Source organism: Sciurus vulgaris (assembly GCF_902686455.1).
Source record: "Sciurus vulgaris genome assembly, chromosome: 1".
Taxonomy (NCBI): Eukaryota; Metazoa; Chordata; class Mammalia; order Rodentia; family Sciuridae; genus Sciurus; species Sciurus vulgaris.
In genome coordinates, this window is record NC_136461.1 from 39,805,260 (window position 1) to 39,821,680 (window position 16,421).

General features: G+C 36.5%; 1 protein-coding gene across 1 annotated transcript in view; it reads right to left on the reverse strand.

The window, feature by feature from the left end:
• Positions 1–16,421, reverse strand: part of FAF1 (Fas associated factor 1) — a 488,868-nt gene that overhangs the window by 20,645 nt on the left and 451,802 nt on the right. Inside the window, exon 18 of the mRNA XM_079154561.1 lies at positions 14,661–14,876. Within this exon, the coding sequence (XP_079010687.1) occupies positions 14,661–14,876 (216 nt within the window). The remainder of the gene's footprint in view (positions 1–14,660; positions 14,877–16,421) is intronic.

Here is a 16,421-nt window from a genome sequence, read left to right on the forward strand (position 1 = left end):
TATACACAACCATTTCTCACTTCCACTGGCTGTTTGCATTTTTTATCATCTTGTTTTAAGGCATCCTTGATTAGTTTTCTGGCTTCAGTCTTTCTCCATGTTAATCAATCTTTCTGGGTTGCTAGTGAGATGTAACAGAAAGGAGCAGCACCTTTAATTTCCAGCTCTGCCACTTCATGGTTATATAATCTTGGTTAAAACACTTAAAAAGTTTCAGTTTCCCTATTGGTAAAATGAGGAAAACATTTACCTAGTATAATGAGATTTTGACATAGCTTTGATACCTACTTATATGAGCTTTCGTAAGGATCAAAACCATCTTATAGGGTTACTGTAAGAATTCAAATACATGATACCTATAAAGTGCCTAGCATAGTTGCCTGACACATAGTGGGAACTCAATAAAGGGTAACCTAATTATTACTTTAAGGTTGTTTGTTCATTTGCATTATTCAATCATTTACTGAATAGATATTTACTGAGCATTGATTAGATTCCTGGTACTCTCCTAAGTCCAGGAATACAGTAATGAACAAAGAAATTTCCTGACCTTAAAAACCTTTCAAGTAGGAGGGAAACAATAAACAACTAAACATCTGTTCAAGTGGTGATCAGTACAATGGAGAAAAAGAAAACAGGGCAAGAGGTATAGGGGTTGTCAATTTGGCAGGGTGGGGAAAGACAGAGGTATAGAGTGGAGGGAAGGAATATTGTTATTTTATATGGGTAAATCAGAAAATGCCTTAATGAAAAGGTACTGTTTGAGCAAGTCCTGGAGGAAGTGAGGGCTTGAAAATAAGGATATTCACAGGAAGAATATTTCAGTAGAAGAAAGTACAAGATCCTGAAGAATGAACAGGTTTTATGGTGTTTCACAAATAGCAGGGCTGCCAGAGTGGCTGGAAGGATTGTGTATGAGAGATGAGAGAAATGCAAGGAAGTGAGATCAAAGAAGGCCTTTTACTCTGAACTAGATAGGGAGCCACACAGGGTTTGAGAAGTGGCATGATTTGTCTTACAAAAAAAATTAATTAATTAATTAATCTTAAAAAATCACTTTTTAGGTTTATTTATTTATTTATTTTTAAAAAGAGACTGTGAGAGACGGGTGGAGGTAAAGAGGTCAGTTAAGACATAATAATCTGGGGAACAGATTATACTTGGTTTGGCTATGGTTCTGTTTTAAAGGTAATGAGAAGCAGGCAATTCTGAACATAGTTTGAAGGTAAAACTAACAGATTTTGCTTACAAGTTGAATGCAGACATAAGAGCAAGGAAAATCAAGGAATGCTGAGGTTTTTTGCCTGAACAAAAAGAAAGTTGCCACTTAATAAGACAAAAGTTGGGAATGGGGTTGTGGCTCAGTGGTAGAGCACTCGCCTGGCATGTATGAGGCCCTGGGTTCGATCCTCACCACTACATTAAAATAAAGTCATTGTGTCCACCTACAACTGAAACAAAATATGAAAAAAAAAAGACAAAAATTATGGGAAGAGCAGGGTTGGGAAGTAGGAAACCATGTAGTTTGAGATGGCTATTAGATGTAAAGTAGAAAGGTTGAGTACCATATCTTATTGCATAATCACTGCACCCTGTTTATTCAGTCCAAAATTGGCTTACAACCTTTCATCATGTAATTGTTGCATGGTATAATTCTGTTTGTCATGCTACTTAAAAGGTAAACCCAGCAGCAATGTCACCAGTGACACATGGATATGTCTTTGTCTTCTTGCACACTGTGGGGCAGCTAGGAACCTAGAATTAAGTGTGCACGTTGTACTGTCAGTATATTTCTGAAAGTCAACTTGTGTGATTTGTTTAGAACACTGTAGTACTAAAGGTAAACATATCTTAAGTGACTGGTGCTGAGGATGCCATTCATATAAGGACTAACCACGTCACCTAACAAAACCAATAACAGTGGCACAAAACCTTCAGATATGAGTTTAAATTTTGTAAGTTCACCTTATGCAACATGGTAATTTTCTGAAGCACAAGATTTTGATTATAATGCACAAATTAATAACAACTAGTATGTTAAATATTTGCTAAACTATCAGGAAGAAATGATGTGTGCCGATTTGAACTATTGAAAAATTTTTTTGTGGGGGTATCAGGGACTGAACTCAGGGGCACTTGATCACTGAGCCACATCCCCAGCCCTATTTTTAATTTTATTTAGAGACACAGTCTCACTGAGTTGCTTAGCGTCTCCTTTTGCTGAGGCTGGCTTTGAACTAATGCTCCTCCTGCCTCAGCCTTGGAAGTTGTTGGATTACAGGTGTGAGCCACCACACCGGGCTTGAACTATTGAATTTTAATGAGTATTCTGTGCATTGTAATCGTGCACCCAAAATAGTTTAGTAATGAATAATTTTTAAGTAACAATGACATAATTCACACATCACTTTTTTGCAAAATAATTTGGCATAAAATCTGCGATGACTTGGGAGGCTGAGGCAGGAGGATCACAAGTTCAAACTCAGCCTCAGCAACTTATTGAGGCCCTAAGCAATTCAGTGAGACCCTGTCTCTAATAAAATATAAAAAAGGGCTAAGGATATGGCTCGATGGGTAAGTGCCCCTGGGTTCAATTCCTGGTACCAGAAAAAAAAAAAAAAATCTGTGATGATTTTGCAGGGAAATATGGTAGTCAATTAATTATATATACATACATTCAAAGTTGAGAATTTAGGCTAGATATATACTGTTGGGAGTTATAATTGTATATATGACATTTAACACCACAAGACAAATGAAATCACCAAGATAAAATAGCCAGAAAGAGATCAGAGGACTTTGAGTACTTACTATGTACCAGGTGAAGTAAATCTGTAAATGGTAGAGTAATTTATGGACAATTATTCTTGCTTTGATAATGACCATGTCATTCCCTTATTTAACAGTTTTTCATAGAAGAAAGTCAAGATCCTTTACTGGTATTCCAAGTTTTATACATTCTGTCCCCATTCTCCTTTCAGTCTTTTCTCAGTACTTTATAATCCAAACCTTATGATTCAGTCAATCTGGTCTGCATTCCATCATTTAACTATATTTTGTGCTCTCCAACAGTAGCTTCTTTCCTTAAGCTGGTTCAGCTGTTGGAGAATGTTCTACCCTTATCAACTCACCACATAGCCTATCTATCTCAAAGTTTTGTTCAACTATTACTTCCTTTATAAAGTCTTGGCCATCCAAGTCAGCAGGAAGCCAACTCTGATTTCTGTTTTTGTCTGACTGTTCTTTGGATGTTGGCACAGTGATAATAATTTGTAAGAGAGCCTAGAGTATTCTCAAATGCTAGGTCCAGGCTTTATTCTTTAGTACTTAGCAGAGTTTCTGACAAAACAAAAATTTGTGGGAGAAATAGGGTGTGATATACAATTAAGTACATAAACCATGACCCATGAGTAGAAATTACAAAGAAGAAACAAATCAGAGATGATGAAATCTTTCCAAATATATTAATGCTGATCTTCTTTTACGCACTGCAAGTTAATCCACCTCACTAATATTCCCTCCTCAATTTAGGAGTTCATAGAAATTAAGAGCACAGTCTCTGGAATAACATTTTTTATGTAAGACATTGAGTAAGTTTTACTTAGCCTCTTTTGTATTTAAGTTTCCCCCTTTCAAAGTGGGGACAGTATAATATTTACTTTTGGGTTAAATGAGCTAATGTATACAGGGCATTTGGAATAATACAATATTCCAAATGTATGGTAAGCTCTAAATAAATATTATTTAAAAATTCAACAATTTATTTTGAACATTTGGCTATTGAATAATCATGATCATCATCACTTTTTATATTTGAACAGTATCTCACAGTTTCCAAGCACTTTTATGCACACTGCTTTACTTAAGGAATGCTGTGATCCTGGGAGATAAGCAGAATTTATTGTTTCTATTTTGTGTAGAAGAAAATTGAAATTTAGAGAGTAGGTGTGCCTCATTCAAGGGTGCATATCTACTAAATGATCTTGTGATTCTCAATCTCATGTTACTTCTTTATACCACTGACTTCTCTCTATTCTATCTCCTTAATCATTCCAATGATGAACCAGTCACACCTCAAAATATGAGTTTTCAGTTGATTCTGTATATCAGCCTGAAATCTTTCCAAATAAATAACAATGATCTTCATGGTCCTTAGGGCAAAGGAAAGGGGAGACAGTGATCAAAGGGTATATAGTTCCAAGTAGGATAAACAAGTTTTAAAGATCTATTATTCAGCAAGGTGACCCTGGTTAGGAAGATACTGTATATTTCAAACTGACAGAATAGACTCTAAATATCACCACACACAAACACCCCCCCCCTCAAAACTCTATAGAGGTGAGGTGATGGATATGTTAATCAGCCTTATTTAATTAGCTTGATTTAATCATTCTCCTTTCCTTCCTTTTATTTTGTTGTGTTGGGGATCAAACCCAGAGCCCTGTGCATGCTAGGCAAGTACTCTACCACTGAGCTACAACGCTGGTCCTTTGATTTAAGCTTTCTATAATGTATGCATATCAAAACATCATACCCTACATTTTTGACAATTAAATGTTGTTTCTTAAAAATTCTAACTTAAAATGTAGAAAACAATCAATTTCTTAAGCAAAACAAAAACCTAAAAACACACAAAGTATCCTTGCTAGAAAATTTTTTCTCTTTAGTTAGACTGTTGTTGTGTCAAATTCGAGCTTCACTTATAGATCTACTTAGGAAGTGCTGTATTACTATTATTATTATTATTATTTATTGGCATAGGGGATTGAACCTAGGCATGCTTTACCACTGAGCTACATCCCCAGCCTTTTTAATTTTTGCTTTTGAGTCAGCGTCTAAGTTGCTTAGGGCATTGCCAAATTGCTGAGGCTGCCCTTGAACTTGTGATCCTCCTGCCTAAGCCTCCCGAGTCTAGGATTACAGGAGTGTGCCACCTGCCTGAACTATAGCATTCTTTTAAACCTTTTCCTACTCAGTTTTTTCTGGATGTTATAAATATTTTGTAAACACTTTGCCAAATGATTTCCGCCTATAAGCCCAAGTGTACTATAGTCAAAATAACATAGGATGATTTTTCCTCACAAAGCTTTTTTTTTTAAAACAAAGCAACAGATAAAGATAACAAGTGTTGACAAAGTTGTGGAGAGAAGGGAATATCTGTACATTGTTGGTGGGAATGAAAATTAGTAAAACCATTATGGAAAACTCTATGGAAATTACTTAGAAAATTAAAAATACGAGTACCATAAGAACCAGCAATTCCACTATAGGGTATGTATCCAAAGGAAATGAGATCAGTATGAGACATCTGCATTCTCATGTTTACTGCAGCACTATTGGCAATAGCCAAGAAATGAAAGCATTGACTAATGAGTGTCCATCAACTAATGGATGAATAAAGAAAATGTGGTCCATGTACACAATAGAATACTGTTCAGTCATAAAAAATGAATGAATTCCTGTCATTTGTGACAGAACTGGAGATCATTATGTTGAGTGAAATAAGCCTGGCACAGAAAGACACAGAAGTTGAGAGAAGAATGGTAGTTACCAGAGTCTGGGGAGAGGAAGGGTATGGGGATGGGGAAAGGCTGATAAATGAGTATGAAAGTTAGAAAAGGAGCAAGAATTCTTGGTGTGCTATTGCAGAGTAAGGTGTATATGAATATGATAATGTACTGTACATTTTAAAAAGCCAGAAGACATGATTTTGAAAGTTTATACCATAAAGAAATAGTAAATGAGGAGATACGTTTAACCCAATTTAAGCATTATACAACATATACATTTATCAAAACCTGATATGGTATCCAATCATATGTATAATTTTTGTTTTTATGTATCTATGAAATATATTTGGAAAAATCCATAAAAAAAGGAAGAAAGAAAAGAAAGCAAGAGAGTGCCAAGAGAGAGCTGAGCTGCAGACTTTAATTGAATATATGTTATGAAGCAAGTAATTTTCCCTCAAGGCCTTGAATTGTCCATCTGCTAGATGGTACTAGATGTCCATCTGCTAGATGGTACCAGCTATCTTGTTACCTCCCAAAGATAACAGAAAAGGAGTGAGATAACCCTACAAATGTATTTTACACTTGAGAGAAATTTCAGTTTCTTTCAGTAAATAAGTTTATTGTGGTCTAATGCTAGATGTGTGCAGTAAGGAAATAATGGGAGGGAATGAGAAGAACTAAACAGGAAAAGAGATGGTGTGAAATTGTGAAAGATTATGTATGTCTTTGTAAGGTGTTAGAACTTCTTTCTATAGGTCACTACAACCACTGGAGGCTTTAAAGCAGGAGAGAGATATAATCAAATCTGTATTTTAGAAAAATGACTCAGGAGACACTGGGGAGGATAAACTGGGGTGGGATAGGCAAGACTGGGGGAAGTGAGGTGAACTAGGAGCCATAAATCTATTCTGATCTGTGAAGACTTGGTCAGTTAGTATGGGGGAGAGGAAAAAGAGAAGTTTAAAGTCAGAATTGATATTGTGACCAACTAGATATTAGTTGTGTTCCACTCCACAAAGTACTTATTCTTTGAATCTTAATCACTTAGGAATACTAGAAAATCTCTCATAACTATATATGATGATATAAAACACCTGAGGGAAATGGAACAAGCTCGGCAGTATTAACTTTAACATGTATTTTCCTAGTTAGATATTTAATCTTGAGAACAAAGTTTTTAAGATACAGGTAGTTCAATGTCATTGAACTTTTCCTTCTGGCTTTGGGTGTGTGTGTGTGTGTGTATGCAGGAGATTGAATCGAGAGCCTTATGCATGCCAGTAAGTGCTCTACCACTGAGCCACATTCCCTAGGTTCATGGCTCTGCTTTAAAAAAAAAAAAAAATCAAACTGTCTAATATAAATTGAAAATCAATCCCACTGCAATATTAAGAGACATAAGAAGGCTGCTGAGGGACAAGGTATGAAATTCCTAGAAATCATTTATTATTTGAAAATGTTATATGCCACAAAAATAACCAAATTTCCCTGTGAGCTGCATCATCATTATAATGTATTCTCATCACATCTTTAACCATGGCCATTTAAAGTATTGTTGTTTGCCTCATTCTGTTTTTTTCTGAACGCTTTTTGCAAACAACTATAATCCTAAAGAACTGTGTCTTCAAGGAGATTCATGGAAAGGACTCTGACAAGGACAACTTTATGACAACTTTGATTCTACCACTGGACTGGACAAGAATTTCCAGAACTTTACTGAAGAAACTAATGGGTTTGTGAAAATGCTAACCCATACTAAGTAGAAGAAGAATTAATTACATGAGACTTAATGAACTGATGAAGAATTAATGGGGTTTTATAGCCCATTTTTTATCTGAAACATTGCTGGTACTTTTATTAATGTTCTGCTTTCCAATTTTAAAAAAATTGTTTTTTTTTTCCCTGAAGTTATTTGAAACTATAGCAATTTGGAGCAAAGTATACTTTGTGAACAGGATTGAAATATTAATTTTCTCCCTACTTGATTCCTCCAGAATTCAGAAACAGTTTGTAGTCTTATTTTTATGGCAACATAATTATTTATAAGTTCAATGAGAATCTACTATCTTTAGATCAGGGTACAACTGGAAATGCTAACTACCAAGGCTTTGACTGGTACATTATATTTGAGAATATGCACTTAATGAATCTAAAGGCACAGCACACATTCTGAACTTCGTCTTGGTCTGATTTCCTAGCCCAGAGAAATTTTAAAAACTTCAATCTGAGATTTTGTTTGGTAGAAACTGGGATGACTATAAACAGAGAGTTCACCAAATCACCTACCTATAAACCGAAAACATTCTAACCACTAAGCAGGATGAGAAACTGATGCATCATCCTGGGAACAGCTTTACCCCTGATATTGGAGTAAGAACTGCCATCATAAAAAGACTGCTATCTCAATTTTTCCTTGCTTCTGCCTACCTCTTTCACTTGGCAGGATAAAGTTGTAATTAGATTTTGTAATTAATAACTTCTGTGGGTAATCTGACAGAGTGTTGAATCTGTTATATTGACCCCAACTCTTTACCTGATGTAAGATCCTTTGGTCCACCTAGTGGGTAACTTTAGCAACATTCCAAATGCAATGGATTTGTTGTTCCAATTGTAGTAGTGGTCTCTCTTATAATCAGACTTCTAGACTCAACTTGTTTTCACTTTGTGCTTTAATTTAACCTAGCCATGAGATGCTAGATAACAGAATGTGAGCTACTAGCTGAATGGGGAGCAATCTGTGAGGTTGCTACCACTTCTTATTGGACTTGGAAATTAGGTAATGTAGACGCTTGGTTAAAAAAATGAATGATCAGGCTACTTGGTTAAAACAGACATATTCTTCATCTGGGATATTCTTTGATATGGTCAATTTTAGTTGATTTGGTTCATGGGAACCCTTGCTAGGGACCATATGCTAAACTTTTCATATTATCCTCTTGATAGTCATGATAGTAGTCTTTGTGGTGTGTCATATCCTTTCTAAAGTCTTCAATGTTTGCATGTGGTTATCTGTCAAATATTGAATCTCTCTTATGGGCTGGAATCATAAAAACTCAAAGAAATGCATGGTTATGAGGACACCATAATCTACAAATGATGTATCGAGACTGGAGACTCATATATGACTGCATGGCCATTGTGATTCTATAATATGAACAATCAGAAAAATGAGAAATTATACTCCATTTATGTATAATTTATCAAAATGCATAAATGCATTCTACCGTCATGTATAACTAATTAGAACAAATAAAAAAATTTAAAAATGTTGGTAACTATGTTATTCGATGATACTCTCACAGGAAAGAGCTAAACAAAAAACAAAAACAACAAAAACCCCAATCAAACCAAGGTCATGGCTCTGGACTGAGTTCTTACAATAGATCCCAAGAGACCAGAAGAAACCAAAATGGAGTCAGTCATGCTAAGTGCTCCATAATCAAACTGAAACTTTAAGGAAGCAAAGAGATTCCAAAAAAGATCATTTTTTTCACTGAAAACAGGAGAGTCCAGTCTATCTGAGTCAGCATAAAGGAAGACTCCTCTGCTTTAACCCTTATTAAAAAAGTAACAAAGTAACCTGATTATTACCTAGTCCCCCCCCCCCCCCCATTAGTCTGTTTGTTTCCATCTTACAAAACTCACTGTTCTAATACTGGCCAGTGAGAGCTCTCATTCTATTTTTTTGAATAGAGGCTGCCTTGATTTGTGATTCACAAATAAAAGCCAATTAGATATTTAGCTGAATTTGTTAGAACTTTCTTTTGATAGGACATGCATCACCGGTTCCGAAGCTGACCTGTTATTCCCCATCCTCCTCTCCTAGTACTTTCCAGTCATTCTATAAGTAGAAAAAACTTACTTTCCATTTGTAGTGGAGCTCCTCAGGAATGTGAACAAGAGTAGACAAAACAAGAAAAACAGGAGAGACAGGAAGAAGAGTTGTAGAATAACAGAGGGAGTAACAGAGGGAAGAATGGAAAGAAGAGGGAGTAGATAACAGAAGTAAAACACCATCTGAAAGAAGAAGGAGAGGGGTTGGAAAAGAAAAAGGAAAAGGGAAAGGAAGATAAGGATGTGACACAGAAGAGGAAGTCTGGGGGGGATACTGACATCCTCAGTCTAAATACCATAGGTGACAGGTTTCTCTGGGAAAGGCCTGTGTCTGGGCCACTGTAGGTTCAGAGGGGAACTACAGTGACTAGTGTTGGGGTCAATGTCATTACTTAGCTTTTAGGACTCACTCCTAGGGCAACTCCCAAGTAAGGCAAATAGGTTACTGATGTTTGCATGGTTTTAACATGTGCAAAAGCAGCTTAATGACCTAAGTGTGGGAAGTAAATACTACTCTTGGTTATTGTTATTAACAAAATGGAAAAAAAAAAAAAAAAAAAAAAAAAAAAAAACCACAAATAAAAAAAAACCCCCCCCAAAAGAAAAAAAAAGAAAAAAAAAAAAAAAAAAACCCAACTAAATGCTCCTAGCAACTTGACAATCAGCTTTCCTGGGGAAGGCCTGTGACTGCTGTTATTCTGGTTATCCCATAGTGCTCAGTTCAGTGAAGTATAATACCCAGCAGACATTTAGTAAATAGTTGAACAGCTGGGAAATCTTAACATAAAGTATTGTTTTGGTTAGGGGGGTGCAGGGGCACTGAAGAACATTTAATAAGTCCTCTGGTGAGACTTCAGCCTTTCCTTAGAGGAGAAAAGGCTGAAGATACAATAAGACTCCTACAGTTAAGTCTTATAGTATTTGTTATTAAAGAGGCAAGGTCTTAAGATGTGCTTTTTAACAGTCTTTAGTTTGGCTGTAATTTAAGATGACTTTTACAAATTAGATCCTAATCCTTGCAGACACAGATGGCTGTTACAGAATAGCCTTGTAAAAACACTAGTCATTTGACTTGAAAGAGCATTCAAAGAAGGATGAACAGTCATTAACTCTTACCCCACCTCTGGCTCTGAGAGGCCTAAAAATTCCTGGGTGGGCTTTCTGGCTTTAGGACTGGAATCTGGGTGGGCCTAGGTCATCTGTTCTGATTTGGAACAGTCTCTGTCCTTCACTATGGAACTAGAGATTTAGGGGAGTCTGAGGTCACTAACATTTCACAACGGTTCCTGATTGCTTATATATGAGGTACCATAGTAGGAACTGCAGAAGATACAGATTTGAACACAATATGGGCTGCCTCTGTAAATCATTATAGAACAGTAGAACAAGCATTATGAGAGAGGAATGTACAAACTGCAATAGCACACTGGTGGGGAGTTTGGGAGAAGCCCACAGAAAGGTGACATTTCAGCTAGGCATTAAAAGATAAATTCAAAGCCAGGTGTGGTGGCAATGCCTGTAATCCCAGCAGTCTTGAGATAGGAGGATGGTGAGTTCAAAGACAAACTCAGCAAAAGTGGGGTGCTAAGCAACTCAGTGAGAACCTGTCTATAAACACAAAACAGGGCTGGGGACGTGGCTCAGTGGTCAAGTGCCCTTGAGTTCACTCATCCCTGGTACAAAAAAAAAAAAAGATAAGTTCAAACAGGCCAGGGACATGAAGGCATGAAAATCTGTGTCTTTAGTGAATAATGAGCAATCTCCTATCTCCTGCTGATGGAAATAAGTAAAGAGAGGCAAGATATGAGATGGGAAAGGTACAAATGGAACAGATGTAAAATTTTCAAAAAAACATTCTAAGGGATCTGTACTTATCTTTGGCTAGTAGGGGCTACTAAAAAGTTTTAAGCAAGAGAGGAAATGATCAGAGTGGGGTTATGGGAAAAATCAATCTGTGGTAGATAAACTTTAGGTTGACCAAGGACCATAAAATAGACCTATGCCAGGTTTTGGGACACTCTTGATTTCTCTGACAGGCGCAGACTTTTCTCGTTTTTTTTTTTTTTTTTCTCTGGGAAACAGGGGCAGGGGCAAACTTGATTTAAATTGGTCTTGGAATAGGGACCAAGGAAGAAATGGAGTCAGGAGTGAAAGAGATGTTAGGAGAAGATACTGTTAGCCACACTGGATAGTTTTCTTCAATAGTGTAAAACAAAGGATTGGTGATGGGGAGCCAAATCAGGAGTAAATTTTCTCTAAGACTACATGATGGTCTTTCTACTTAGGGCTAGTCTGCAATGACATAATAGTCTGCACTGAAAGCTGAAAACTTGGTTAGTAGAGCTCAAAGTAGGCAAGTGGCACACCCAAGATTTCTCTGCATTTCATTTCTGTTTAAAATAGCCCCCAAAAGACCCACCATAATTAAGCTTCTCTTGGGACCCCCAACATAACATGTATCTCCTTGTGACTTTCAGGCTTCTTGTCAGCAAGATTTTATAAAAGAATGTCAATAGGATTTCTGCAGAAAGCTCACTGTGGTTTGAAGTTTCCTTTTCTTGTAAATGCCAAGTTTGCAGACAAAAGGTGTGACAGACTCTCTCTCAAGACAGTTTGCTATGCAAAAGTTACTGTTTCTGTTTTTCATGGTAAAAACTTGTGAAACCTCTGTCTGACCTAAGAATATGGGACAAAAAGTAATTGTGATGAATACACTGAATATAAATCTAAAAGAATTTTAAGACCTGGGGTCCAGAGATTTTTTTAGGCATTAGCCCCTCTGGCTCACTTCATCTTAAACAAATCTGCTTCCTGAAATTCCTCAGGTGTCTAGTCTCATCTGTCCTACATCAAGATTCCCTGCTTCTTTTCAAAAGAAGTTTTTAGACTACATCTTTATCCTGTAAGAAGAGGTTGTTAACACTGAAGAGAAAATCTATCACATAAAAAAAAAAAAATCCTCTCCTATACCCATAATAATCAGATTTAATTGTTTCAAATTAATTTTAAAAACCAGAAGGCCCATATTTTTCCACTCTATTCCTTCCACTACTTTTATTTAACAGATGAGGCCAGAAGGAGATTAACTTAAAACCAATGATTGGGGCTGCATTTGTAGCTCATTGACGGCATACTTGCCTAGCATGTATGAGGCACTGAGTTTGATACTCAGTACCACATAATAAGTGAATAAAACAAAGGTTCATTGCAGAATATAAAGTAAAGAGAAACAGGCTGATCTTGAACCTTCTGATAATAGCGCTTTTCTAAATATTCAGGCACTGAAGGCTCAATTTCAGCAATAGAATTTAACCCATTTTTCCTTTTGTTCCAGATACAGAATGACTATAAAAAATATGGAATATAACATAATTATATTATGGTGGAATAATTATGATATTAATAGATATACATATATAAAAGCTTTAAATTATGATTTACAAACTATTTTAATGCACCTGTGTCAATATTCTCAGAATTGAAAATTTGGTACTAATGGGTTAAGGTACTTTCTTACCTGGCTGTGTGGTAAGAGTATGTGCATTCTTTACCTCGTGCATGTTTGTGTACTTTATATATGAATAAGGGGGAATAGCTTGGAGCACTAGGTGGGGTCGGTGAGAGAAGGACCAATGGCTACAATCACCTGGGGAGTTCACTATACTCTCCTGAATTCAGATGTAGGTGGCAAAATTCACCCATAGGGGATTTATGGCTGGGGGGTAGAGCTTTACATATACCACTTGTTTCTGATTCTGTCCTGCAAATCTGATAGTCAATGTGAGGAACCTGGATAAGTCTTAACCAAATACTTGGTTTTGGTATGTTAGATGAAGTCCAGGTTAGATGGTAATGGAATCACAGAATATTAAAATATGTCTTATAGTTGAGCTAGTTTAATTCCATGTAAAGCAGAAACATTAGGAATGGATCACTCTCCATATATACCTGTGTTGTTGAAAAGAGCAGTAATTGTTATCTTCAAAGATAGGAAAATTTCTTCTTTACAACACAAGATTTTTCTTTCTTAGAAAGTGCCCAAATGTATCTCCTTGTGACTTTCAACTTACTGGTCCCAGTTTTGCCCTGGAGCCTGAAAAAGTAAGATCCCTCTTTTATATGGCAAGCCTTCAAGTAATTGAAGTAGTTGAAGACAACAATCATGTCTTCCATGGCCTCTCCTTCTCTAGAGGATATATTCCTCAGATGACATGATTTCCACTTACTTCTAAAAATGCAGTCAGCATTTTTGTTGGCTGCTATAGCACATTATTGATGTATACTCAGCCATATTCAACAATAACTTCTGCTAAAGGGAAATCTACCTCATTCTATAAATTTCTGGCAGCTTCACTTTGTCCACTGTTTCATATTTTAAGGTTTTCTTCAATCTTATTTTTCATTATCCACAAATCAGAGAAAGTCTTCAAGTAGGATGTCAATAATAAGAACTGAATACAGAACCTCTTGGTTCCCTCCAGGGAGATGGCAGTAAACATTTTCTGGTCATAACCATTCATTAAGCAATGAATACATCTAACTGAAGATCTGTATCTCTCTACTTTGTCCCTGAATACTATAAAAGATTATCAAATACTCTTACTGAAATACAGATACACAGTGAATATGGTCATCATACCTGACTTCCCAGGCTAGTAAAACTATTGAATCACAAAATTGGTCATGCATGATGGTACATGCTTATAATTCCAGTCAACTGGGAGGTTTAGGCAGGAGAACTGCAAGTTTGAGGTCAGCCTTACCAACTTAGTGAGACTTTGTCTCAAAATAAAAAATAAAAAGGGCTGTGGATGTAGCTTAGTGGTAGAGCCCCCTCACTTTGTGGTAGAGGCCCCTCAGTTCAATCTCTTGTACTTCAAAACAAAACAAAAATCCCTCAAATCACAAAATACTCTGTGTAGCATAGCTCATACTTAGTGAACCATAATTTTGATCCTGATCTAACAATTAAGCTGTTAAGCACACAGGTTTTTGGTATACTTTGAGGTTAAACAAAACAAAAAAAAAGCCTATATGAATGTTGGAATAGGGGAAACAGCTAGATAGTACAGAAGGAAGAAAGATCTAATATCTAATTTCTTACATAGGTTCCTGGCTACATGTTTACTGGCCTGGTAAGCCTTACCTTCTTTAAAAGATGAGGAGAGAATGATGTGCAGAACAAAGAGGGACTTTTGGGTGTTTTTTAGAAGACTATATCATTTGACCTTTTCTTGGACTACTTTTTCTAGCCGTTAGTGATGGGATATCTCCCATGTGGACACACTTCCTATGATAGGAAAGGGAACTTACATCTCTCCTAGGAAAGGTGCTCAGTAACTTGAATTCATCCCATGGAAATCCTTTAGAAGCTACGAAATCAAAGACAATCTGGAGCTTATTGCTGGCCAGGAAACGACGCTCTAAGAACTCGCCACTGGGGGTACGGATCCGCAGTTTGCTCACAGGCTCAGCGTTTTCTTCCTTTGGCTCTGGAGGCAGGGCTTGCTCTAAGGAGAGTCTGATGGCCTAAGTAGAGGAAAAACCATGTGTTAAAATGTGAGATAGATGGGACTGTGGGGAGTGGGAGAGACTAGAAAATAGCTGCTACTTTCTAGGAACTCATCAAAAAGTCACTGCTCCATTCTTTAAGCAACACTAATGCTTGAACAATAAAATCATGTTTTTTAAAAATTTTCTTAATATTAATAAAGACAATTAAAATAAACCCCACCTTGAAGATATGCATAATTAAATTAAGAGAAAACTATTTTGAAAATAAGGGCTTTTTTCCCCCCTAAACTGAAGGACTCAGACATTTTTGATTGAGGAAACAAATGCCAAATACCCAGTTGTTTTTTAGGGTATGAATTAAGGCTATAAGAAGTAGTCACAAAACACACATGTGTACATGCACACACACATTCATATTTGAGAAAACACTAATTAGAAATAACTGAAGAATCTACAAAATACTGGAATACACACACACCTACACACGTGTGTGTTTGTGTGTACTCTTTTTTCTTTTTTTTTTTTTTGGTACTGGGGACTGAACCCAGAAGTGCTTTACCACTGAGCTACATTCCCAGCCCTTTAATTTAATTTTATTATTTATTTTGAAACAGGGTCTAAGTTGCTATGCTGGCCTCAAACTTGTGATCCTGCCTCAGTCTCCCAAGTTGCTGGGATTACAGACGTGCAACATAGCACCCAAACTGGATGTTAATGAAAAAATTCAATGGAAAGATTCTGTTTGGAGTGATGAATTATGCTTAAAAATGGCAAATTTCTCTCTATATATTCTGCCACACTGAAAGTTAAAAAAAAAAAAACAATGAAAAGAAATTCAAATATCAGGTTCATTGGAGGCAGGAGAGACCACAGCCCTAGTTCCACCTTTGCCATTAACTAGACAAGAGGGTCTGGTTAAGTCTCAGAATGAGAGTTGATTTCTGGACCTATAGATAAACTAAATCCTTCACTTTATATATGACAAAATAGACTCAAAAAGGTAGGATAAACTGTTGAGATCTCATGGTTAGAGTTGGGATTGAATCCATATTTTCTAGTTCTCAATCTATGGTAATGTGATTTTTTTGACATTCATGATATTTCATCAGAATTAGAAGATCTCTGGGATACCTGCAAAAAATGGAGTTTATAACAGAAATGCACACAAATCTTTTAACGTTCCTAGCAATGTGAGAGGTTCCTTAGATAAGTAAGCCTGGTAATCATGCTCTGCTTCAGTTACATTCTGTTCTTGGATAGTTTAACATTTTTGTATTCCCAATTTATCATTAACAGAATGAAGTTATCCCCCTCAATTAAACTAGAACTATCATAATCACAAGATGTGTGAGAAATTGGGACTTACAGGCTTTAAAATCTCAACAGCAATTTTCAAATGTAATGTCACCCTTACAGCTAGGGAGATTCATCTGAGGAAATTCATAGCCTTAAAATTCATATTAAAGCTGGGCATGGTGGTGCATGCCTGTAGTATCAGTTACTCAGGAGGCTGAGGCAGGATGATCAAGAGTTCAAAGCCAGCGTCAGCAATGGCAAGGT